Source organism: Mustela nivalis, assembly GCF_964662115.1.
Source record: "Mustela nivalis genome assembly, chromosome: 13".
Classification (NCBI taxonomy): domain Eukaryota; kingdom Metazoa; phylum Chordata; class Mammalia; order Carnivora; family Mustelidae; genus Mustela; species Mustela nivalis.
In genome coordinates, this window is record NC_139032.1 from 4,619,371 (window position 1) to 4,644,997 (window position 25,627).

General features: G+C 38.7%; 2 protein-coding genes across 3 annotated transcripts in view; one reads left to right on the plus strand and one right to left on the minus strand.

Annotated features, from left to right (window-relative positions):
* Window positions 1-23,727, plus strand: OGN (osteoglycin). The gene is made up of 7 exons (XM_082694333.1): window positions 1-210; window positions 1,183-1,431; window positions 3,629-3,722; window positions 16,248-16,406; window positions 18,246-18,448; window positions 20,738-20,833; window positions 21,838-23,727. Exons 2-7 carry the CDS (start codon window positions 1,258-1,260, stop codon window positions 22,006-22,008), a joined length of 897 nt encoding a protein of 298 aa, XP_082550459.1. The 5' UTR covers window positions 1-210; window positions 1,183-1,257; the 3' UTR covers window positions 22,009-23,727.
* The window catches only part of CENPP (centromere protein P), a 227,334-nt gene that overhangs the window by 148,284 nt on the left and 53,423 nt on the right, over window positions 1-25,627 (minus strand). The gene's annotated exons all lie outside the window — the stretch shown is intronic.

Below are 25,627 nucleotides of genomic sequence, written 5' to 3' on the forward strand. Positions count from 1 at the left end.
AAAACACACTACACTTCACCCCAGAGAAAGAATGTTGGCAAATATCTCTACCGCATGCAAACTGTGTTTAAAGCTGCTGGGCCCTGAAACTCCATGCAGCACTTTGAAACTGCTTCACAGCCTTTCTCCTTCACCTACCGCTTGGGGCTAACACACAGGCATGAACTTCTATTGAGGAAAGCCACAAAAAGCTTCAAAAAAGTTCTAACGGTAGGCTCTTCTTTCACATTTTATTTTAAATATCGTTTGTTAAGATGTGATTCATCGAACAGTCTTGATAAATGCAAAGGCCATCTCTAATTTTTTAAGTTTCAGTTACCTTGAACAACTGTAACAAGCACTTATATATGTCATTGCATAAATTTAACATCCCCACAGGCAAGAACCTTGCTGCAAAAGTCACAAAAACCAGGCTTTTAGCTACTGATTTTTGACAAGCTGGCATCTACAATGCAGCACCAGCAACTCTGAGTGATTCTGTCTGAAATTCTTAAGAAAAAGTCTAAAATGTGCATCAATGATAAAGAGACTCTTCTCCCTCTCCTTCCCCCAAATCCTTGATTCAATTCTGTATTTTTTCTAGTCTGCAATACTGTGTTTTTTTGTAGTTCAGATTTAAAAAACAATGCTATCATCTAAGAATAATGGTATCAATGAAAATGACAAAACTAAGAAAATTAAAATTATGGCTTTTCCTATATGCTTTCTCACCTAAAAGTAAATGTTAATGAGTACTCTTCATGTTAAATTTAAAGTTTAAGTTTTAAAACTCTTGGAACTTATTTCTATTCATACCATTACAAATCAAGAGTTCTTATAAAATAGCAAAGTTGAAATACGATATTTTTAACTCACATGAGACAGGATCATGAGTCTTCATTTTAACTATTTATACTACAGGTATCCTAAGATTTCAGTTGCATTCAAGTACCTTTGTTTAAGGCACCTAATTATTAACAAACTTGAAATTATCAACATTGCTTGGGTTTTGACAGAAAAATAAATAAAAACCACTTTCTGAAACTATTTTTAAGACTGTCACTGATACTTGAAATCTTTTAGCATCTAATTAAAGATCACTAAGGGTTAAATACTTGTTCTCTGGCCCCTACTGAGTATACCCTGCCAAAAGTCCTCTAAGCTTTTAAATATTGCTTCCATGGTCTGCATTTTTACTTCCAGGGAAAAAGAGAGCATTGTCCCACAGTCAGCAGGCCACTAACTTATTAACTTCCAGTCACCTTGATTTTTGCTGAAATGAAGACTCTGCAGTCTACATTTCTCCTGCTCCTGCTTGTGCCTCTGATAAAGCCAGCACCACCAACTCAGCACGACTCCCGCATGACCTATGATTATGGAACAGATAGTTTTGAAGAAACCTTGTTTAGTCAAGATTTTGAGGATAAATATCTGGATGGAAAAAATATTAAGGTATTTATATTTCTACTCTAAACTTAACTTCTTAAAATAGTCACACATTTTAATGCATGCTTTTGTTTTCTAATGTGTCTGATAAGGTAAGGGGAAAGAAAAAGCAATTTAAATGACTGAAAGTAGTTCAAAATAACTGTCCCCAAGATCATATTTTTAAAGTATGCATGTCTTCCAAATTAGCGACCAACACAAAATTTAAGGAAAACTAAACTTTAAGATGATCTCTTACTGGTTGAAGATTTATAAGTAATGTTATACAGTGCCCTATGCTGGTGTATTACATTGTCTCAAAATAAAATAGGAGAAATGTGTATTAGGAGAAATGATCTTTGATTACCAACTTAAGGTTCATTATTTTAGGAAGAAATGGTTCATGGAAATAAATACTTCTTATTTTGTTGTCTATAGCATTTCACAATAATTTACATATGCCAACTATACATGGTGCCAAAAAATGAAAAACTCCTCAATGTGGGGCTTAATTTTTAATCAGTTTCAACCACTTAGAGTCTATCAATTTGTACCAAGTAACTGTAACTGTCCTTTAGCTAATACTCTGCAGGATGACTTCATATCACATCTTTCATACTCCAGTTGCATGGGCTGAGTAATTACTTGTGGTTTTCTTGGCACAGAGAAGTGAACGCTGGGTAAGGAAAAAGTTAATGCAGCACATAAGTATCTGCTTCTGTCTAATCTGTGTGTGTGCACACAGAACGGAAAATGAGAAATGCAGCCAAATATATAACAACATTGATTGCTTTTCTTTCTTTCTTGCCTTCTTTCGTATACAGGACCAAATGTTAACACTATAATTTCTCTCAATGGAGTTGGTTAATATGTTAGCATTATTTTTTGCCTAATATTAAGAGCAAAATGATAGGTATCACTAGCAGAGCTTCAAAATTTTGAAAGAAGGTCTATCATAACAACAAGCTATTGGCTTACATGTATGATTGGAATCTCTCAGTTAAAAAAACAATTTCAAATTTCTGTGGTCCCTAATAAATAGTTAAGTTCCTTGCTTTTTCTCTTCACATTGCTTTAGAAGTTTCTGCTCTTCATATAAATGTAGGGACTAAGATATTTGTGGAGTAGAGAAGCATTAACAGCTCTTATTACACAAACTCAGAGTGGAGGAGCTGCTCACTCAGAACCCTTGTGGGAGAGTAAAAGAGTCAAGATGGAAATGAAAGGGGAACTGTTTTCAGAGGGCAGAGACTGGGGCCCCACGCAATCTACATTAGATCTAATGGCAGAAAATGCTCCCTCCCAGGACAGCAAAGACTGATATAGACCCCAGGGCTAACAGTCTGGACTGGGGGTCCCAGTGGGGTGGGCAGGGAAGGGCAGGGAAGGGTATCCCTTGCTCTTGGATGACTCAGTATCATAAAGGCATGTAGGTAATGATGGGTCACTTGGAGAAGAGGCCAAAAGCTTGCTCAGTGCCCTGCATGGGCGATGTGACCACTGCTTCAATCCTGCTGAACATGGTAGAATCTGGCATCATGAACTCAATTAAGACAAGGCCACAAAGAATAATTAGAAGGCCTTCCCTGGATAAAGATGATCTCATTTCAGGTTTCACTTCAGAGAAACTTTCATTCTGAGTCACAGAGTTCCCTCCAGCTCCCATTTGGAATTTCAACATATTTAACATTTAGGAGGCACTGAGTTTGGCTTTTGGAGATAAAAAAATAAAACAGACCTGGTTCTTTTACTCAAGGAGTTGACAGTCTGGAGTGAGAGTGCCGAATCCTAACCACTAGACCACCAGAGAAGTTGACAGTGTGGAGAGAAAACAAGCTACACAAATATTTACCTTACACGTTAATGAATGATGAAATGGAATTATGTGTAAAATCCTACTGCAGCACAAAGGAAATGCCACTAACTCTGGCCATGAGAAGACAAGTGCTGTCTGTAACCCTAAGGTTTTCTTTTTTTTTTTTTTTTTTTTTTTTTAAGATTTATTTATTTATTTGGCAGGGGTTGTGGGAGAGGGAGAGGAAGAGAGAATCCCAGGCAGACTCCCTGCTGAGTGCGGAGGACCCTGAGAGCAGAACCTGAGCTGAAACCAAGAGTTGGATGCTCAACCCACTGAGGCACCCAGGCGCCCCGTGACCCTAATTTGTATAGTAAAAATTAGACTTTTTCATACCTGATAACAATTTTTTTTTAATTTTTCTAATAGGAAAAAGAAACTATGGTAATACCCAAAGAGAAAAGTCTTCAATTACAAAGAGATGAGCATGCAACGCCACCGCCCTTCAAGAAGGAAAATGATGGTAAGTGCGCATACCCTCTCAGCTCATTTCATTATCTCAAAAAGAGCTTTCGTAGCTAGATTATGGAACTTTATTCCTTATCTCCACTGAGAAAGTCAGCTGGTGCATTGGGGGTACACATCTGCTGCGACCCCACATTACGAGTGAGAAACATGGACAGGAACATTCGAGAACAGTCAAGTAAAAGGTGTGTGCTTCTGTCTATATCAAGTCAATTCCACAAACAGTGATTTAAAATCAATGATGGGGGGGTGCCTGGGTGGCTCAGTCAGTAAAGCGGCTGCCTTTGGCTCAGATCATGATCCCAGGGCCTGGGATTGAGCCCCACACCAAGTTCTCTGCTCAGTGGAGAGCCTGCTTCTCCTTCTCCCTCTGCCTGCTGCTCTGCCTACTTGTGCTCTCTATCTCTCTAGTAAATCAATCAATAAATAAAATCTTTTTAAAAATAAAAAAATTTAAAAAATTAAATCAGTGATCTGCAAATACTATGTAAAGCCTGAGGATAAGGGAAATAAAATGAATTCTTGACTTCAAGAAACACAGAGATGCCTAAATACATAAATATTTGTAATACACATTTCTATGAAAACAATAGAAAATAACAAAGTCCTCCTTAATAGTTCCTGTCTATTTGGTTTATTTTTGCTCTATGAAAGAACAGTATTTCACATAACAACATGAAAAAAAAGTCACACACTAATTGGAAAGACATTCCTTGCTCTTGGATGACTCAGTATTATAAAGATGTCAGCTCTGCCTAAGTTGATAACAACAAGCTTCTTTACAAAGTTGGTAAGGTTGATTCTCAAGTTCGTGTAGAGAAGTCAAACCTGCACGAAGCCAGGGAGTCACTGAGAACTGACAGGGATGCACGGGAACCAGACATACCACTCAAGAGAACTTACTTTACAGTCTCTATGCTAAAACACATGTGATACTGATGCACAAACAGAAGAGAAGTTCAGAAAGAGAAATACCTGTAGAAACTCAGTATATAATAAAGAAGGCATTGTAAATCACTGAAGCAAAGATGGTACTTTTAAAGATTTTAAGAAGTCTCTACACCCAATGTGGTACTCAAACTCACAGCTCCGAGATCAAGAGTCTAATGCTCCACCAACTGAGCCCACCAGGCACCTTAAAGACAGTATTTTTGGAAAAAGAATGCTGGATCCTGAAACTAATACTACACTGTACATTAACAAACTGGAATTTAAATAAAAACTTTAGGGGCGTCTGGGTGGCTTAGTCAGTTAAGAGTCTCCCTTCAGCTCGGTTCATATTCCCAGGGTCCTAAAAATCAAGCCCCTCGTGGGGCTTCCTGCTTCTCCCTCTCCCTCTGCCACTAGCACTGCTTGTACTGTGAATGAATGAATGTGAATGTGAAATGAATAAAAAAATAAATAAACAAAAACTTTAAAAAATTTTAAATGGTATTGAACAACTGAGTACTCTACTGAAAAGGGATAAAACTAGATCCACACTTTACACAGATAAACAAATCCCTCACTATATACATTAGGGTCTAAAAGTAAAAAGTGAAATCATGCAAATACGAAACAATTATATGGGAGTGGGATGCCTCAAAATTCAGAGAAAATAATAGAAATTATAATAATAGAAAACATCAATAAATATTTGAGTAGATGAAATCAAATTTTCTCATGGGAAAAAGCATCGTAAATGAAGTCAAACACAACAAAAACTGAGAGAAATAAAGTTAATGTCTCTAATTTATAACACATAAAAATCCAGGAAAAAGAAACTGACTAAAAACCCACTGGAAACACCATCAAAAGATATGACGATTTAAAAAGTGATACAAAAATGACCCTTAAACAGGGGCACCTGGGTGGCTCAGTGGGTTAAGCCGCTGCCTTCGGCTCAGGTCATGATCTCGGGGTCCTGGGATCGAGTCCCGCATCGGGCTCTCTGCTTGGCAGGGAGCCTGCTTCCCTCTCTCTCTCTGCCTGCCTCTCCATCTACTTGTGATTTCTCTCTGTCAAATAAATAAATAAAATCTTTAAAAAAAAAAAAAATGACCCTTAAACATACGGAAAGATGTTCAATCTTACACATACAGAAATATGTTTAAATTACACTAAGATACAAATTTTGAACCTACCTGATGGACAAAAAATTAAACCTGTTACACCAAAATATTCCAATGACAAGGCCACAGTGGTATCAGATCTTTATATACCGCTGGGAGGAATACAAGTTAGTATAATGTTTTTGCTTAAGCAGGATCTAACAAAAACAAACATGCAATTTACTTTTTGATGTCAATCAACTTCTAGGAATTAACTTAAAGATATACCTCCAAAAGGAAGAAAATACATATGCAGTATCACTGAAGCACTGCTTGTAAATGCTAAATTCTGGAAATGCTCTAATTGTCCATACCCTGAAGGGAGGTGAAATGAAGTATGATAAATCCACACAAGGAAATACTATGCAGTTGTAAAAAGGAATGAGGAAGATCTTTACGAACTAACAAGAAGTGATTTCCAGAATATATTATATGGGAAAAAAAAAAGTACAGAAGAGCATCTACAGTCTACAGCCTTTCATCCAAGAAAGGGAGACACATAAGAAAATATACATGCATCAGCTTACTTGTGTGAAAAGAAACTCAGGGAAGGTAATTTAAAAATGGAGACTAGTTACCAGCCAGTCTCAGAAGGGACCAGAGGTGGGAAGGAGGGAGAGATGGTCACTGGGAAGCTAGGGACAAGGGGCGGTGGGATTTCTCGGAATATACACTTTCTGTGTAGATTCGATTTTAGAACAAGGTTATATTTCACGTAGGTAAACAAACAAACACATTTATAAATAAAAGCAGCAAGGGAAGATAAAAAAAACCAAAGTTGGCCTACAATTAGAGACAATTTCATTTCAAATGAATAACATAACATACTAAAGGGAAACCAATTTAATCCAAGTAACCCTGAAACACAGTATTTTTACTACATACCTTCAGGCTAAAGACAAAACAGAATGAGGAACACTGAAATCCCAGTGAGAAGGTTTGTTTTCCACTGTGTTACAGGTCAGCAGTAACGAAACTATTTAGTATGTGGCCTAGCACTGAGTGAACTACTACACTGGATAAAGAGAGCCAGGTTTCTCAGAACAACTGTGGTGAGGGGGGAGACCAGAGTGAGCGCAGGGGAGCTGCACTGGCATAAAAGACACTGGCGCCAGCTCACAGTTTGTACACAGAAGTACAGACATGGGTACGGGTCTGCCTTGTTTTCTGACCGCACAGACACTGCATTGCTAACAAACGCAAGGTTTGTAGCAATCCTGCCTGGACCCAGTCTGCTGGTGCCATTTTTCCAACAGCATTTGCTCACGTCATGTCTCTGTGTCATCTTTTGGGAACTCTCACAATATTTTAAACGTGATTCTTATTATTACATTTGTTACGGTGATCTGTGATCAGTGATCTTCCATGTCACCGCTGTAATCTGGGGCCACCGCAGCTGTGCCATATAAGACGGGGAACTCAACCGATGCCGTGTGTGCTCTGACCGCTCCACGGACGGGCCCTTCCCCCATCTCTCTCCTTCTCCTCGGGCCTCCCTATTCCCAGCTGATAACCCTACCAGGGCCTCTAAGTGTTCACGTGAAAGGAAGAGTCGCACATGTCTCACTTTCCATCGAAACTAGAAATGATTCAGCGGCGTGAGGAAGGTCTGTTGACACCCAAGACAGGCCAAAAGCTGGGCCTCTTGTGCCAAAAAGTAAGCCCCGTTATGAATGCAAAGGAAACGTTCTCGAAGGACATAGCCAGTGCTACCCCAGTGAGCACATAAGAGAATGAAACAGCTTCCCTGCTGACATGCTGTGAGTCTGACCGGTCTGGAGGGAAGCTCAAACCAGCCACGACATCCCCTTCGCCCAAAGCCTCCCCCGGAGCAAGGCCCCGACTCTTCAGTTCTGTGCAGGCTGAGGAGCTGAGGAAGCTGTGGAAGTCAAGTTGGGAGCTGGCGGAAGTCACCGGGGGGAGGCAAGAAGCGTCTCTGTAACGTACAAGCGCAAGGTGAAGCGGCGAGCGCCGATGGAGAAGCCGTAGCAAGGGATCCCGAGCATCCGGCTGAGACAATTCACGAAGGTGCTCACACAAAGCAACAGGTTTTCAATACGGACGCAACAGTCTTCCATTGGAAGATGCCACCTAGGACTTTCATGGTGAGAAAGACATCAACGCCTGGCTTCAAAAGTTCCAAGGACAGGCTGACTTTCTCCAGAGAGGCTGACGCAGCTGGTGACTTGAAGCGGAAGCCAGTGCCCATTGCTCATTCTGAAAAGCAGCCCTTAGCAACCATGCTAATCTCCGCCTATGCTCTTTCAACGGAACAACAGAGCCCGGCGGACAGCACAGCTATTTACCATACGGTTGATGAAATATTTTAAGCCCACTCTTGAGACTTACTGCTCAGGAAAAAAAAGATTGCTTGCAAAATATTACTGCTACATGGCATTGCACCTGGTCACCCAAGGTTCTAATGGAGAGGAACAAGATTAATGTTGCTTTAGGGGCACCTGGGTGGCTCAGTGGGTTAAGCCTCTGCCTTCAGCTCAGGTCATGGTCTCAGGTCCTGGGATAGAGCCCTGCGTCAGGCTCTCTGCTCAGCAGGAAGCCTGCTTGCCCCTCTCTCTCTGCCTGCCTCTCTGCCTACTTGTGATCTCTGTCTGTCAAATAAATAAATAAAATCTTAAAAAAAAAAAAAAAAGATTGATGTTGCTTTCATGACTATTAACACAACATCCATCCTACAGCCCATGAATCAAGGGGTAATGCTGACTTGCAAGTCTTGTTCTTTAAGAAATACCTTTAGTAAGACTCTAGCTACCGTAGATACTGATTTGTCAGATGGATCTGGGCGGACTCAATCTAAAACATGCAGCAAAGGATTCACTTTCACTTTCATGACTCATGGGAAGAGCTCAAACTATCAAACTCAACAGGAATTTGGAATAAGTTGATTCCAGCCCTCATGGGTGGCTTTGAGGGGTTCAAGACTGCAGTGGAGGAAGTCACTGCAGATGTGGGGGAACAGCAGGAGAAGCGGGATCAGAAGTGTGGCCTGAAGACGGGACTGAACTGTTAGAATCCCGTGATCAGATTTGAACAGACGAGGACTTGCTTCTTATGGATGAGAAAAGAAAGTGGTTTCTTGAGATGGAATCTACACCCGGTGAAGATGCCGTGAAGACTGTGGAAATGACAGCAGAGGATTTAGAATATCACACAAACATAGCTGTAACGCAGCAGAAAGGTTGGAGAGGATGGACTCCAGTTTTGAAAGAAGTTCTACTGGGTGCCTGGGTTGCTCAGTCAGTTGGTTAAGCATCTGCTTTCAGCTCAGGTCATTCCCCAGAGTCCTGGGATCGAGCCCCGCATCCGTCTCCCTGCTCGGAGGGGAGTCTGCTTCTCCCTCTGCCCCTCCCACTCTCTTTGTCAAATAAAAAAAATAAAATCTTCAAAAATAAAAAAAACCGTTCTACTGTGGGTAAAACAGTACCAAATGGCTTCACAGGCTACAGAGAAATCATTCATGAAAGAAGAGTCAATCCATGCGGCAAACTTCAGGGTTGTCTTATTTTCAGAAATGGCCACAGCCAGTACCACCCTGATGGGTCAGCAGATCAACATCAGGCAAGAAGATCATGGCTTCACAAGCAAAAAAATCATGGCTCCCTGAAAGCTCAGATGATGGTTAGTAGCTTTCAACGCGAGAGTGTTTCTAATTTAAGTATGAACATTATTTCTTTTCTTTTCTTTTTTGAACAATGTTTTAGACACACTGACTGCACACTTCACAGGCTACATGCACTATAAACATAACTTTCATGTGTACTGGGAAACCAAAAAGCTCATTTGACTTGCTTTATTGCAGTGGAACCAAACGTGTAATTTCTCTTAAGTTTGCCTGTATAGACATGTTTGTCTCTGTGTGAGTGTATTATATGTGTATATATGTATATGATGTGTTTATGTGTATGTATACACACATATATTTAGATGGTATATACATACACCTATATGTGTGTAAGAATGTATGTAAATGTCTAAAACACCTATATGTGTGTGTATATATGTGTATTAAATATGGAGAGACAAATAGACATACATCTATTTCCCAGCTCTCTCTGCAGAAAGAGCATAGAAGCAATGAGATGCTGGTAGCAATGAGCGTATCCACATTCAAATCCTGGTTTCTAAATACTGCTCTCTACTAAACAGAGTCAATACTTAAAGGAATAACTGATTTCAGGCTTGGGGCAGAGAGATGGCAAGAGTGGTCTGGGACATCTTACCAGAAAATAAACCAGAAAATTAAAAAGTTCTTAAAGAGTAATGGAGACATTTTTAATCAAAATATTTTAAAAATGTAGTATAAATTTATAAAAGATATATTAAGACCTGCATACTGAACTCTAGACAACTATAGTGAGAGAGATTAAAGACCTAAATATATGGCTATACTATGTTCAAGAATCAGAAAACTCAGTATCATTAAGATGTCATTTTTTCACAAATTTATTTATAGATTTAACTCAATACCAGCTAAATTTTTAGCCTTTTTGAAATTAAGAAGCTGACTCAAATTTACGTGGAAATGCAAAGAGCTTAAAATAGTGGTAACAATGTTGAAGAATACAGTTGGAGAATTTACACTACCTGAAACACTACAGGAAGCAAGACATTGTGGTATTAACATAAAAATAAGTAGATCAGCGAAACAGAATAGAGTCCAGGAATACACTTACACAATCGGGTCAACTAGCTTTTTACAGTGGTGCCAATGCAACATAATGAGGAAAGGGTAATTTTTTCAAAAAGTGGTGCAAAAAACCTGGATAGCTCTAGTATTAAAAAATGAGCTTTGACTCTTTTTGAGTCTTTGACTCTTTCTGAGACCATACATAAAAGTAACTCAAAATGGACCCCAAACCTAAATATCAAGAGCTTACACTATAAAACTCTTAAAAGAAAATAGGATAATAACATAGGTTGGCAAAGATTTCTTAAGTACAACACAAAAAGCGCAACTATAAAGGAATCAACCGTTCTTCATTTAAATAAAAATGTATAGAAGGAACATGCTCAACATCATAAAAGCCACATATAAAAGACCCAGAACTAGTATCATCCTCAATGGGAAAAAACTGAGAGCTCTTTCCCATACAGTTAGGAACACAACAAGGACGTCTGTCCACTCTCACTATTACTAGTCATCACAGCACTGGAAGTTGTAGCTACAGAAATCATATGAAAAAAAGAAAGAAAAGGCATCCAAATCAGCAAGGAAGAAGTCAAACTTTCACTATTTGCAGATGACATGATACTCTTTATTGAAAACCTGAAATATCTCACCAAAAAACTGCTAAAACTGATACAGGAATTCAGCAGTTGCAGGATATAAAATCAATGTACAGAAATCTGTTGCATTTCTATACAACAAAAATGAAGTAGCTGTACAAGAAATCAAGGAATCAATCTCATTTACATCTACACCAAAAACAGTAAGATATCTAGGAATAAACCTAACCAAAGAGGTAAAAGATCTATCCTCTGAAAACTACAGAACACTCGTGAAAGAAACCGAGGAAGACACAAAGGGATGGAAAGACATTCCATGCTCATGGACTGGAAGAACAAATATTAAAATGTCTATGCTGACCAGAGCAATCTGCACATTTAATGCAATCCTTATCAAAATAACAACAGCTAGAACAAAAAATCCAAAAATTTGTAAGGAACTACAAAAGACCCTAATAGCCAAAACAATCCTGAAAAAGAAAACCAAAGCTGGGGGCATCACAATGCCTGACTTCAAGGTCTGTCACAGAGCTGTAATCATCAAGATAGTATGGTACTGGCAAAAAAACACACACACAGGTCAGTGAAACAGAATAGAAAACCCCCAAATGGACCTACAACTATATGGTCAACTAATCTTTGACAAAGCAGGAAAGAATATTCAATGGATAAAAGACAGGCTCTTCAACAAATAGTACTGGGAAAAGGGACAGCAACATACAAAAAAATGAAATTGGACCACTTTCTTAAACCATACACAAAAATAAATACAAAATGGATGAAAGACCTGGGGTGCCTGGGTGGCTTACTTGGTTGAGCATCCTTCCGATTCCTGGTTTCTGCTCTTGTGGTGATCGTGCCATTGTGAGTTCAAGCCCCATATCAGGTTCTGGCTTGGTGTGGACTCTACTTAGGATTCTCTCTCCTTCTTCTGCCCCTCCCCTACCCACACGCACACACTTTCTCTAAAAGTAAATAAATAAAGTCTTTTTAAAAAATGGATGTAAGGCGAAAATGTGAGACAGGAATCCATCACAATCCTAGAGAACAGAGGCAGCAACCTCTTTGACCTTGGCTTCAGCAACTTCTTGGACATGGTGCCAAAAGCAAAGGAAACAAAAGCAAAAATAACTACTAGGATTTCATTAAGATAAAAAGCTTCTACACAGAGAAGGAAACAATTAACAAAACTAAAAGGCAGCCTAGGGAACAGGAGAGGATATTTGCAAGTGACATATCTGATAAAGGGTTAGCATCCAGAATCTTTAAAGAACTTACCAACTCAACACCCAAAAAACAATCCAGTTAAGAAACGGGGAGAAGACATGAATAGACACTTTTCCAAAGAAGACATCAGATGGCCCTCAGACACATGAAAAAGTACTCAACATCCCTCACCATCAGGGCAATACAAATCAAAGCCACAATGAGAGGGGCATCTGGGTGGCTCAGTCTGCCCTCAGCTCAGGTCATGGGTCCTGTGGTCAAGCCCCCATGTCTGGGTCCCTGCTCAATGGGGACCCTGCTTCTCCTTCTCTCTGTCAAATACATAATTTTTTTAAAAAGCAATAATAACAACAAAACCACAATGATAAGTCACCTCACACCTGGCAGAATAGCTAAAATTAACAACACAGAAAAAAAATAGGTGTAGGTGAGGATATGGAAAAAGGGGAACTGAACCCTCTTAAACTGAACCCTTCCGTTGGTGGGAATGAAAACTGGTGCAGCCAGTCTAGAAGACAGCATGCAGGTTCCTCACAAAGTTAAAAGTAGAACTACCCTCTGATCCAGCAATTGCACCATTGGGTATTCACCCAAAAGACACAAAAATATAAATTAAAAGGGGCTCATGCACCCCAATGGTTATAGCAGCATCATCAACGGTAACCAAACTATGCAAAAAGCCCAAGTGTCCATGACTGATGAATAGATAAAGAAGTTGTGGTGTACATATACAATAAATATTACTCATCCTTCAAAAAGAATGAAATCTTGCCACTTGCAATGACATGGATTGAGCTGGAGTGTATTATGCTAAGAAAACTAGGACAGAGAAAAACAAATACCATATGATTTCACTCATACATGGAATTTAGGAAACGGATGAACATATGGGAAGGGGAAAAAAGGGAGAGAGAGGGAAGAAAATCATAAAAGACTCTTAACAACAGAGAACAAACTAAAGGTTGATGGAGGGAGGTGGGTGGGGGAGGGGCTAGAAGGCCACAGAGATTAAGGAGGGCACTTGTGATGAGTGCTGGGTGTTGTAAGTGATGAATCACTAAATTCTACTCCTGAAACCAATATTATGCTATCTATTAACTAGCTAGAATTTAAATAAAAATTTGGAAGAAAAAATGTTTCCTGTTCAGAAGATAACGGTAAGAAAATAAAAAGACAAGCCACACAGAGGAATAAATCTGACAAAAAACTTATATTTATAATAGATAGTCTTGTAATTCAGTAACAATAATGCAAAAAAAATTTTTTAAATAGGCAAAAGATATGAACACTTTACCACTACAATATGTGGATGGCAAATAAATTTATAAAAAAAAATTGTTCAGCACATTAGTCATTAGGAAAATATAAATTAGAACACAAGATACCACAACACACCTTCCCAGAATGACTAAAATTAGAAAGTCTGATCGAACCAAATGACGAGGATGTGAAGTAGCTGTAACACTCGTGCACTGCTGAAGGGACTACAGAATGGCACGAGCTCTACGGAACACAGTTTGGGGCTTTCCTGCTTTCCTCAAAAGGTATACAACTTCAAGGTGGCCCTGCCATTCTGCTCTTAGTTATTTACCCTAAAGAAATGAAAGCATCACATCCATACAAACTTCTACATAAGGCGCACGGCAGCTTTCTGTGAAACAGCTAAAAACTAAAGACCCAAATGCCGACAAGGAAGGACTGTATAAACTGTATACATTAATAAAATGAAATACTACTCAGTAATAAAAAGGAATGCACTGCTGATACATGTAATAGAAGATGAATCTCGAAATAATTGTGCACAGTGGAGGAAGTTGGATCAAAGTATATATACTACATGGTTCTTTTGATAGAAAACTCTCAGAAATGCAAGCTGCCATGAATGGACAGAAAGCAGGTCAGTGGTTGGGAAGAGGGAGGGACTATGAAGAGTAAGAATACTCTGGGGGTGATGATTACGTCAATTATTTTAATTGCAGCAGTGGCTCCATGGGTATATACATATGTCAAAAACGTATAAATTAGGGGCGCCTGGGTGGCTCAGTGGGTTGGGCCACTGCCTTCGGCTCGGGTCATGGTCTCGGGGTCCTGGGATCGAGCCCCACATCAGGCTCTCTGCTCAGCAGGGAGCCTGCTTCCTCCTCTCTCTCTCTGCCTGCCTCTCTGCCTGCTTGTGATCTCTCTCTGTCAAAAAATAAATAAAATCTTTAAAAAAAAAAACAAACAAAAAACGTATAAATTATACAAGTTAAATATGTGTCAATTATTAAATATCATTTAAGCACAAAAAAAGCGGTGACAGAATGAAAAAGAGCATGAAAGAGTTCACACTCAGAGGACACCTGGGTGGTTCAGTCTGTTAAGCATCTGCCTTCCACTCAGGTCATGATCTCAGGTCCTGGGATCGAGCCCACATTGGGCTTTTTCCTCAGCAGGGAGGCTGCTTGTCCTTCTGCCTCTGCCCCTCCACCCTTCTCATGCCCCCTCCTCAAATATTTAAAAAAAAAAAAAAGGGTTCACACTGCCTAATCTGAGACAATTTAATTATCAAAATAAATATGATGGTAAATTCTGATCCATGGGATAAGGAATTCATAAGCTCATAGTGAACTGATATAACTAAGTAAGAAGAGAATGTTCTACCTTACACCAAATATCAACTAACAAATGTAGAAGAAATGATGGAGTTAGAAAATTATAATTTGCAACTATCCTAGTAACAAATGATTCCGGTAAGAACTATCAATAGGTCATAAAACTAGTGAGTGAGTGTCAGGTGAATGATGAACCGGATGTTAAGAATCTCAGAGTACTTCTTCAGCAGATACTTATTAACGGCAGACACCAAGTGAGTCAAGTGACCACTGACAGCATCATCAGGAACGGGACAAATAGATACCAGGTGCTTCCTGATACACAGCCCTGAGGACCCAAAGTCATTTCCATGGTGTTCCTGTCAAAAATGAGGAACCTCAGGCAATCTCTAATTAAAAGACATTCTGAAAAACAAATGCCCTGAAAAATAAAATGTTTTTAAAATTCAAAAGTTTACAAAAATTTTAAAAGTTATGTACAGCGAAGACTAAGATATATTCCAGGCTGAAGGAGATGAAGGAGGCACAACAAGTAGGCAACACATGATGTAGCACGTAATGGCGTCCTTGCCATTTCCAGGACAGCTCTAACATGGAGGTTAATAGTTTGCTTACTTAACTGCTGGTTTCTAAGCTCGTTAGCTATGGTCACTGATCTGAAATATGTGTGTGTCAAACCAAGTGATAAAGCAAGCTTGCATTTACCTTAAGCTCTGCTTTATGAATCCTTCTTGGTATTCAAATCAGGAAATGTAAATCAATTTAGCAATTAAATGATCACTGCTAAAATGGATAGAGGAATAAAAGAGATTTTAGATTACAGAACTGCAAGTAAGATTCTGGTGAGTTATCAGGTCACTAGCTAACATGACAATATCCTTCCCTCTATCACCTATTATTCTGCAAAATATATTTTCAGGGGTACCTCGGTGGCTCAGTCGTTAAGCATCTGCCTTCGGCTCAGGTCATGATCCCGGGGTCCTGGGATGAGCCCTGCATCAGGCTCCCTGCTCAGCAGGAAGCCTGCTTCTCCCTCTCCCACTCCCCCTGCTTGTGTTCCCTCTCTCACAGTCTCCCTGTCAAATAAATAAATAAATAAAATCTTTAAAAAAAAAAACCTTTTCAAATTAGTGATAACTCTCATGATAGCAATAATTTTGCCATTAGAGGCTAAGCACTTTAATTTTTTTAAGTAGACTCCAAGCCCAGCATGGAGCCCAACAGGGGGCTCAAACTCACAACCCTGAGATAAAGACCTGAGCTGACACTGAGAGTCAGACTTTCAAACAACTGAGCCACCCAGGTGCCCTGAGGCCAAATATTTCTAAACTATGGTTTATATTTTTATGATTTTGTTTCCCAACTTAGAAATGCCCACATGCCTGTTGTGTGTTTGCTTAAGTGGCTCTGTATACTGTGAAGAAGTTGACATTGATGCTGTACCACCCTTGCCAAAGGAATCAGCCTACCTTTATGCACGATTCAACAAAATTAAAAAGCTGACTGCGAAAGATTTTGCAGAAATACGTAAGTTAATTTTAAATAAAATAATTTATATTAACTCATGTTAGTATTAACCTCAAATACAAGTTTTTAGGCACTTGTGGCCTCTCACATCTAAGGTAGTCTCCGCTGGAATATTTACGTATCCACACCCTTCACCAAAATCCACTTGTTTGTTGGTGAGCCTCTTTTCTATTCAATGTCCCATGTCACCTTTCTTTATTGGTGACTTCATGTTGACAGCCCATCTAACATATGAGAAGGCACCAATGCCTTCTCAGCCTCAGACCTTTGAGAGCTGTTTGCCTCAGCCACTCAGAGCACCAGCATAATCGAGGTGCTTCTCTAACCTCAACGCTTTCTTCACAATGCTGCCTTTACTAGAAGGGTGACTCTGCTTTAAGTCAAGGTTACTTTAACTCAAGGTTCTTAAACCTGGCTGTATACTAAAAATACTGGTACCAGATCCTCATCACCAGAGATTTCAATTTAGGTCTGGGCAGAGGTCCACGTGTCATCATGAAACACCACCAAACTCCTCACATGATTCTCGCCTAGGGCTAGCGCATTCCCCTCTTTCTGGGATGCGGGCCACGAGGGCCCTGCTCTAGCACACTACACATCCCGTCTTCTGCATCACCATGTCTCAGGTCTGGATCACAAAACCTCGTGAGTTCTCTAGACTGCTATGTTGTCAAGTGCTTCCGCCGAAAATCACACCAGAAATGCACACGGGCCCCACTACACATTTATGAGCTTCACCATGAGACTATCATGCTGCACCTGGTAGCTCCCAACTGGTTGAAGTACAGTAGATCCACACTTTCAAACTCACCTACTGGGTGAAATTTATTTGTGACCCAAAGTCACTGTGTGCAGCCCTCATGGTCACTTGCCGACATGCACCGTGGGAACACCCTAGGGTTCCCCTAGTTGAGGTCGAACGAGGTGACCTCTGCCATTTGGTGTCAGCTCTCACACCACAGAGCCCTGCTCTGTCTCAGCACCACATCTTCCACACCCGGTGCTCCCCGAGGGCAGTACTCCAGAGCCTCCTGCTGTGAGGCGATCTTCATTCCAATGAGAGCTGCAGTGCAGTGGTCTTGAGTTCCATGTTAGTGTACCCACAATATAAACTCACCACAGTGCTTTGAAACAGAAACACTCATAGAACTTTGTACTAATTGGCTGATGTAAATGTGTGACCAGAGGCTCACAGGGACCTAACCCTGTATCTTCCCCCAAGAGCAATGGTCCATTTCACCAACTCCAGTGTTTGCAGGGACTACCTCAAATAATGAATGAAAAGCGACTCCTTTTCCTCATCATCTCAGACATAAAAAAGTGAAACAAACAAATTGAATGTCTCTCTCCATCCACATCACCTTAACAAATTAGGGAACATTCCTGTTTGTAACAACATTCCTGTTTGTAAGCAATAAGACAGAGAGAGATAAAGATAACATTTTCTACAATCACAATGCAACATGCAAAGTGTACCTACATAATTCTATTCAATCAAATGTAATCCTTATTTCCCATGATTTGCAAACAGAATTTGTTCCAAACTGCCTCAGTATCCTGAGAATTCAAGCACAGAAGGCTCTGTGAACTTCAAGTTCCCTCGCAACCCTGAAATTCTAGGACTCGAGTGAGACAGGCCGTCAGTGTCAGGCACGGGGTAGATGCTCACCATGCATTCAACAGAACTTACTGACCTACTAAATACAGATACTCTGTTAGATACTAAAACTAAAAGGTATTTGAGTGACCCATAAAACCAATGCCTTTTTTCAATCCACATGAATGAGATTTTAACTTTTTATTTTTTGTATTATATTTTCTGTATATTTTTCTTTCAAGCTAACTTAAGAAGACTTGATTTTACGGGAAATCTGATTGAAGATATAGAAGACGGTACTTTTTCAAAACTTTCTCTGTTAGAAGAACTTACACTAGCTGAAAATCAACTACTGAAGCTTCCAGTTCTTCCTCCCAAGCTTACTTTATTTAATGCAAAATATAACAAAATCAAGAGTAGAGGAATCAAAGCAAATACATTCAAAGTAAGTATTTTATACTATGACCAAATACAACACCAATTTTATACAACCAATAGTAACATGGTAAAAGAGAAACTCTGTTCTAAAAGTTTATTTTATATTTTCAAACTATTTTAATTTTATAAATGAAGACATTATTTCCATAATAAATAGTCCTGTTATTGGACTCATTCAGTCTAACTTATACTTGCACCTCCCTTAAAGTATGTAACTTTACCTTGCTTCATGGGACTATATCATATCCCAGGTTTTTCACTTGCTCACACAGCAAATATTTATAATAATATAAAATATTTATAAAAATAAAATAAAATATCTATTTGTACCCTCATAAACCAGGATGCTATAAAACCTCAAAAAGGAGTTTTCCTGTGTTTCTTTTCCTTACAATACTAGTAATTTATACATGCCAGAAAATTATTTTTCCAAAAGTAAAATTCAGCTTTAAAGTATTAATACTTTTAAGTATACTTTTTTTAAGTAGTAATACTTAAAAGTATTAACCCATAAAATTCTGTAGGTTGACTTTCTTTTGAATTCGAGCTTTCTTTTGAATTCCATACAAAATTCTGTATGTACTAAACATTGAATACATTTCTTATTTAATAACTCAAGATATAGGTACAGGAAAGAGGGATCTACTCTGACTTAGGTAGCCAGGTTGTGTCCAAATGCATAGCCTATGGAGAAATTACTGCCTTGCCCAGTCCTGCACAGGTGGTAACTCGTTCCCAGTCCTCGAAGGAGCCCCACACAAAAAGATGATTGTGCTACTATTGGCAGCAAACCTCAATCAAAAGGGAAGTCTGGGGCTTCTTATGATAACATTTAATAGAAACACTATCAAATAATATCATAAAGATTATGATAATCACACAAAGGTACGATTTGTCCACCAACGAGCAACCTGTCAGAAAATGTAAAAATATTCCATTTTTCTTTTCTTTTTGTTAACACTTAAGGGTTGTTTTTCAACTATAAGAGAAATTATTCTAAAGGCACATCAGAGTTCCTCAGAAATTAAGAGATTATTAGAGGACTTTTCAAAAGAGGACTCACTTTCAAAACAAACAAAAAACCCTTATAATTTGAAGCTATATAATTCCAGCTGATAAGCTGTTGACTAATTGGCATAGTAAAGATCTACAGGAGCCGATCCACACTTCACAAAAGGAGTGTTTGAATATTCAGAATTTTAGACTTGCATTAATCTTGAAGTCCTGTGATAAAATGATACACAGCAACGGACTGCTGACCAGGAAGACTAATTCAACACAGACCCTTATGGGTAAAAGTCATACCTCGCTAAATAGTTAATAAATTGCTCTGGGAAACATTTTACTAACAAGCACATTGCTTAGGAGTACAGGCACAGAGCACGTCCCTGTGCTTCGCAGACACTGCGTTTCTACAAACTGAAGGTCTGCGCCAACCCTGCTTGGAGCGAGTCTATCGGCACCTTTTTCCAACAGCGTTTGCTCACTGTGTCTCTGCCACGTTTTGCTAATTCTTGCAATAACTGAAACTTTTTCATTATTATTACATTTGTTGGTCTGTCATTAGGGATTATAACTCATTGAAAGCTCAGATGTTGTTGGCTTTTAGCAATAAAGTATTTTTTAATTAGGGTATGTACATTGTTTTTTAGACTTAACATTGTTGCACACTTTACTGCAGTATAGTGTAAACATATCTTCTATATTCACTGGGAAACAAAGAAATTCACTGGACTCACTTTATTGTAATATTCGTTTTATTGTGGTGGCCTGGAACTGAACTCACAGTATCTCCAAGATGTGCCTGTATTCATTTTGCTAGAAATTGGTGGAAATGAAATAAGAAGTTCTGAAGGTTCAAGAGAGGTTATGTCAGCACCAGGATCCAAATTCAATCCTGCGTAGGGACTGACCTTATTAGCTGTTCACAAGACAAATCAAAAGGCTTCAGAAGCTGACGTGGATTGAGGCCAGGCATGGCTCGGTATTCAGTGGTCAGATGAGTGGAGAGAAATGTGGAGATGCAGTAGGGCTCTATCACCTTTCATAAAGGACCAAGATACACTACTTATAAAACCAAAAAACCCTCAAAACCAAGTAACTACCAAACCAGCAATTAATAGTACTGATAGGTGTGTATGCCAACACCTATGTACACACGTAAATACACACATATATTCGCACACACGTCTATGCACATATATACATGCATATGCATGTGTGTACATAGCTGGAATCCTGTGAAAGAAATGTACTGACCTCAATAACGCTCAAGCCAAGTAACTTTTCCTTACAGAAACTGAACCACCTCTCCTTCCTCTACTTGGACCACAATGCCCTGGAATCTGTGCCTCTTAATCTACCAGAAAGTCTACGTATAATTCATCTTCAGGTAGGATTGCTCCCTTCACAATATGCGGCTTTAATTTAACTTAAAATTGGTCTTGGAACTCATTAGGAAACTCAATTATTCATACATATAAATGGGATTATTCATATGTAAATTTTTCCTATCAAAAGTATGACTATTTAGTCCAAGGCATCACCTGCCTGAAAGTCCCACCTGCCCAGAGAACGAGAAAGGATCAGCGACATAGGTGTGCGGTCTGCTCTTAGAGTGGGGCTTGTCATCAGGTGTGTACTTAGCACTCCTAGTTAATCTGACACATGGATTCAAAGGCAGGGCACACTATAACCTCTGGTTTGTCCCTCTTTCTAAAGATTCTTTTTTTAAAACTCGACAGAGATCATAAGTAGGCAGAGAGACAGGCAGAGAGTGAGAGCGAGAAGCAGGCTCCCCGCTGAGCAGAGCACCCAATGCGGAGCTCGATTCCAGGACCTTGAGACCATGACCTGAGCCAAAGGCAGAGGCTTTAACCCACTGAGCCACCCAGGTGCCCCTGGTTTGTCCCTCTTTCTCCAACAGCAGTAAACATTTGGAGACTTTCCAGCTGACTTTATCGTCCAATATCATTTCAAGGTAATACAAGAGAGAAAACGAATTAAACTAAAATTGGTCTTTCAGCATCATAAGAATCCCCATTTGTCCTTTTTACTTCTTTAAAGGATTATTTAAAAACACAGTACCTATTTTGAGTGAAACTCTAGAACAGGACACTTTCTCCAGGTAGTATAATCTGATTTATGCTTAGAACTTTCTGCCACATGGATATCACTCTGAGTAATAAGCTGTGTGTTCTTCCAAAGTAATACTGTAGATGTAAAAAGGCAGGGGCTGTGACTCAGGTCACACTGAGACGGTTTTATTATTGAAAGGATACACAGGATATACAGTAATTTCAAAATCGTTTTTTAAATACTCAGTGAAATCCCATTACATAGCATACAGAAGGTTGATTTCAAACTTCTGAACAATTTTTCCCTTCTATTTTCCAGTTTAACAACATAACTTCAATCACAGATGATACATTTTGCAAGGCTAATGACACCCGTTATATTCGGGACCGCATTGAAGAGATACGCCTGGAGGGCAACCCCATCGTCCTGGGAAAGCATCCCAACAGTTTTATCTGCTTGAAAAGATTGCCTGTAGGGTCATACTTTTAACTACTACCAATGCAGCATATAAACTAAAGTACACACATGCATATTGTCTGTCTCAACAATGTCTAAAGGAGCATAAATATTTAATATTCACTTTGTGTCCCACTATGAAGGAATTTCATGTTTTAAACAAGGATGTTCAAAAATCTTATACAGAACAAGTAAAAAGCAAAATTGAATCCAAAGTTCAAAACAAAGTAATATGAAAATATTTAAACAGCATTACAAAATCCTTGTAGTTTACACCATAGTGCCATTTAAAAGGTATGTTTTTATATAAATACCCAAATTTAAGAAGCATTATTTCCATTACTAATTAAGTGGAAGGATAAGTCCAAAAAACTTTCAACTGTTTGTCTTTCTTGGCCTTTACTGGATCCCTAAAGCATTTAAGGAAGACGTTCCAAAAACTTTGAAAAGCTAAGTATTTCCAGTGATCTCCCATTTTTCTTTCATGATTCATACGTTATTCATTATGAAGTAGGAACTTTGTTTTCCCTCTATTAAGGCAGCTATTATATTTTTACTTAGCCCGAGAAGTAGGTATTGTCTCATATCTAGGCAAAACTTTCCAAATAAAGCATAATCTTACTCTCTCATAAAGATCTAGTAGAGTAATCAAAGTTCTTCTGCTTTATAGTCACACAGTTAAAGGCTTTAGTAAAATAGTACAAAATCTTCCTTTTTCTAAATACTGACATTCCAGTCTACCATAAAACATTTTAAGGAGCGAAGCAGAACAAAATCAGTGTGCTCATTCAAAAAAAAAACAAAAAACAAAAACAAAAAATCTTGAATGTACATCCCATCACTCAAAAAATAGCTATAAAGTTCAGCTTTCAAATATGACAGATACTGCAAAATATTTTCTTTTTACCACCATAGCAGTGAGAATCTCATCAATAAATCTGTTCAAATATAAGACATGAAAGCAGTGAATTTTGTGGTGTTACTGCACACCACCTCCCCCCTCCCAACCTATACACATCACAGTCATGCAAACTGACTATACCTTCACAAGAAAGCTTCGGAGCAACATTTTCTAAAGACCCAGGATTAACTGATCATTTTGCAATGTGAATTCATGTACACTCTAATGGTGATGACTCATCATCGAACAACTCTGCCAGATTAAAGTTCCTAAAATAACCTTCCTCTTGACCAAAACCCACTCAAAGTCTTATTCCCCCACATTGTATTGAGATTACATCCAAAATTATCAGTGCTTTAGATGCACAAGTCTGAACTGTGTACATAAAAATTTCTAATACTGTTTCCAACATAAATCGTACATTAGAATCAAGTTGGTCTCCATATACAATTCCCACAACAAAGAGTCACTCATATTTTCAAGCATTTGCTTCTGTTTCTCCCTATGCTGAATGAGCTCCTATCTGTTTTTCAATTTTCTCCCCATTTGTCAAGGTTGACCCAAAGATGAGACTTTGTTCATTAAAACATCTGTGATGTCTTAAGGCCACAATTATTACCCCTATGCTAGTTATTAACTCACCTGCTTCTTTTATTTTGGTAATTGATAGTCACTAACTATATACTACTTTCTCATTATTTTGTGTGCATGCCTCATTTCTCTGTGACTGAAAGCTCACTGAACACAACCAGTATTCCCTTTATATTTTCAATGTGCCTAGCATAATAGTAGTGAGCACATCTGAATTGAATATGCAATGAAAAGAACAAAATAAAATTCATATAAACCAAGGGCTCTGTTTTATTTGGAAAAAAAGAATCTTCATCACAATCTTGAATGAATCAATGGAAATGAATTATAACTTTATCTGGAAAAATAAGTTTGGTAAAAAAGAGAGCAAAGTGGTGGGACCGACACCAGGAAAAGCAGTCAGAAGATACATCTGTTACGTTTCCAGGTGCATCCCTATATTCTTTACCTAACTGAACTTAAAGAGGAAAAAAACACCTTAAAATAACATAACTTTTAGAGAATTCAAAAGCCTGTGGTTTACATAAAATAATAATTAGGAAAGAGCACTGGTAAAAGGTCTGAATTACAGAATTATCTTTGAAAGACAATTTCAGATTTCCAGATAAGAAGATATGAGCAGGGGTAACTGACAACCTTATATATACCCTTAGGTCACAAATAAGATAAAAGAATGACAGTAAAATTCCACTGACCCAATTATCTTAAAGAAATAGTAGTATTCATTCTTGACACTGATAAGTAAAGAAATTAAGGTTTAAAATTAAAAATGTTTTACCCTTACAAACACTCTGAAACTAAAGAAGCCATGCACCAGTACAGAGACATCCTGTGTTCCTGGGCTGGAAGACCAAACAGTTACTAGGTCAGCACCACCCAAAGCAATCCACACACTCAATGCAGTCCCTATCCAAATCCCAATTACATTTGTTGAAGAAAGAGAAAAACCCATTCTTAAATTCGTATGGAATCTCAAAGGACTCCAAGTAGGCAAAAGAAATTAGAAAAGAAGAATAAAATTGGAGAACTCACACTTTTCTCATTTCAAAAGTGAATTACAGAGCTATAGTAATCGAAAGTACGGTACCGGCATGCAGGAACATATGTAACAACAGAAGAGTACACGGAACCTAGAAACAAACCTTTGCATAGACAGTCAAATTATTTTCAACAAAGGTGCCCAAGACCTTGGAAAACTGTATATCCACATGCAAAAGAATATAGATGGACCCTTCACTTACAGTGTATGCAAAAGTTAACTCAAGTTGGATCAGACACCTAAATTTAACTATGAAACTCTTAGTGGGAAAAAAAGAGGAAAATCTTTATGACATTGGATTTGACAATGATTTCTTGGATATGACATCAAAAGCACAGACAACAACAAAATAGATAAAATGGATGTTGCTGAAGGTAAAAACTTCTGCGCATCAAAGGACACTATCAAACAAATGAAAAGACAAGCCAAAAAATGGGGGGAAATATTTGCCAATTATATATTTGATAAAAGATTAATATCTAGGGGTGCCTGGGTGGCTCATTGGGTTAAAGCCTCTGCCTTAGGCTCAGGTCATGATCCCAGGGTCCTGGGATCAAGCCCCTCGTTGGGCTCTCTGCTCAGCAGGGAGCCTGCTTCCCTTCCTTTCTCTGGCTACCTCTCTGCCTACTTGTGATCTGTCAACTAAATAAAAAAAAAAAAAAAAGATTAAAAACAAACAACCCAATTCAAAAATGGGCAAAGGATTTAAATAGACATCTCTGCAAAGAAGATACACGAATGGCCAATATGCACACGAAAAGATGTTCAACATCACTAATCTTTAGGTAAATGCAAATCAAAACCACAATGAAAATACTACTTCACACCCATTAGATTGGCTATAATCCAAGATAAAAAAAAATAGATAAAATGGAAAAAAATCAAAACAAAAAAAGACCCCAGAAGTTGGCAATTATGTGGAGAAATTGGGAGATGTGGCATTGCTGTTGGGAATGTAAAAGAGTATACCCACTGTGGAAGAGAATATGGGGTGCTTCACAAAATTGGACAGAAATACTGTATGACCCAATGACTCCATTTACAAGTATATATGTACTAGAACGGAAAGCAGGGGCTTGAACAGGTATTTGTACACCAATGTCCATAGAAGCATTGTTCAC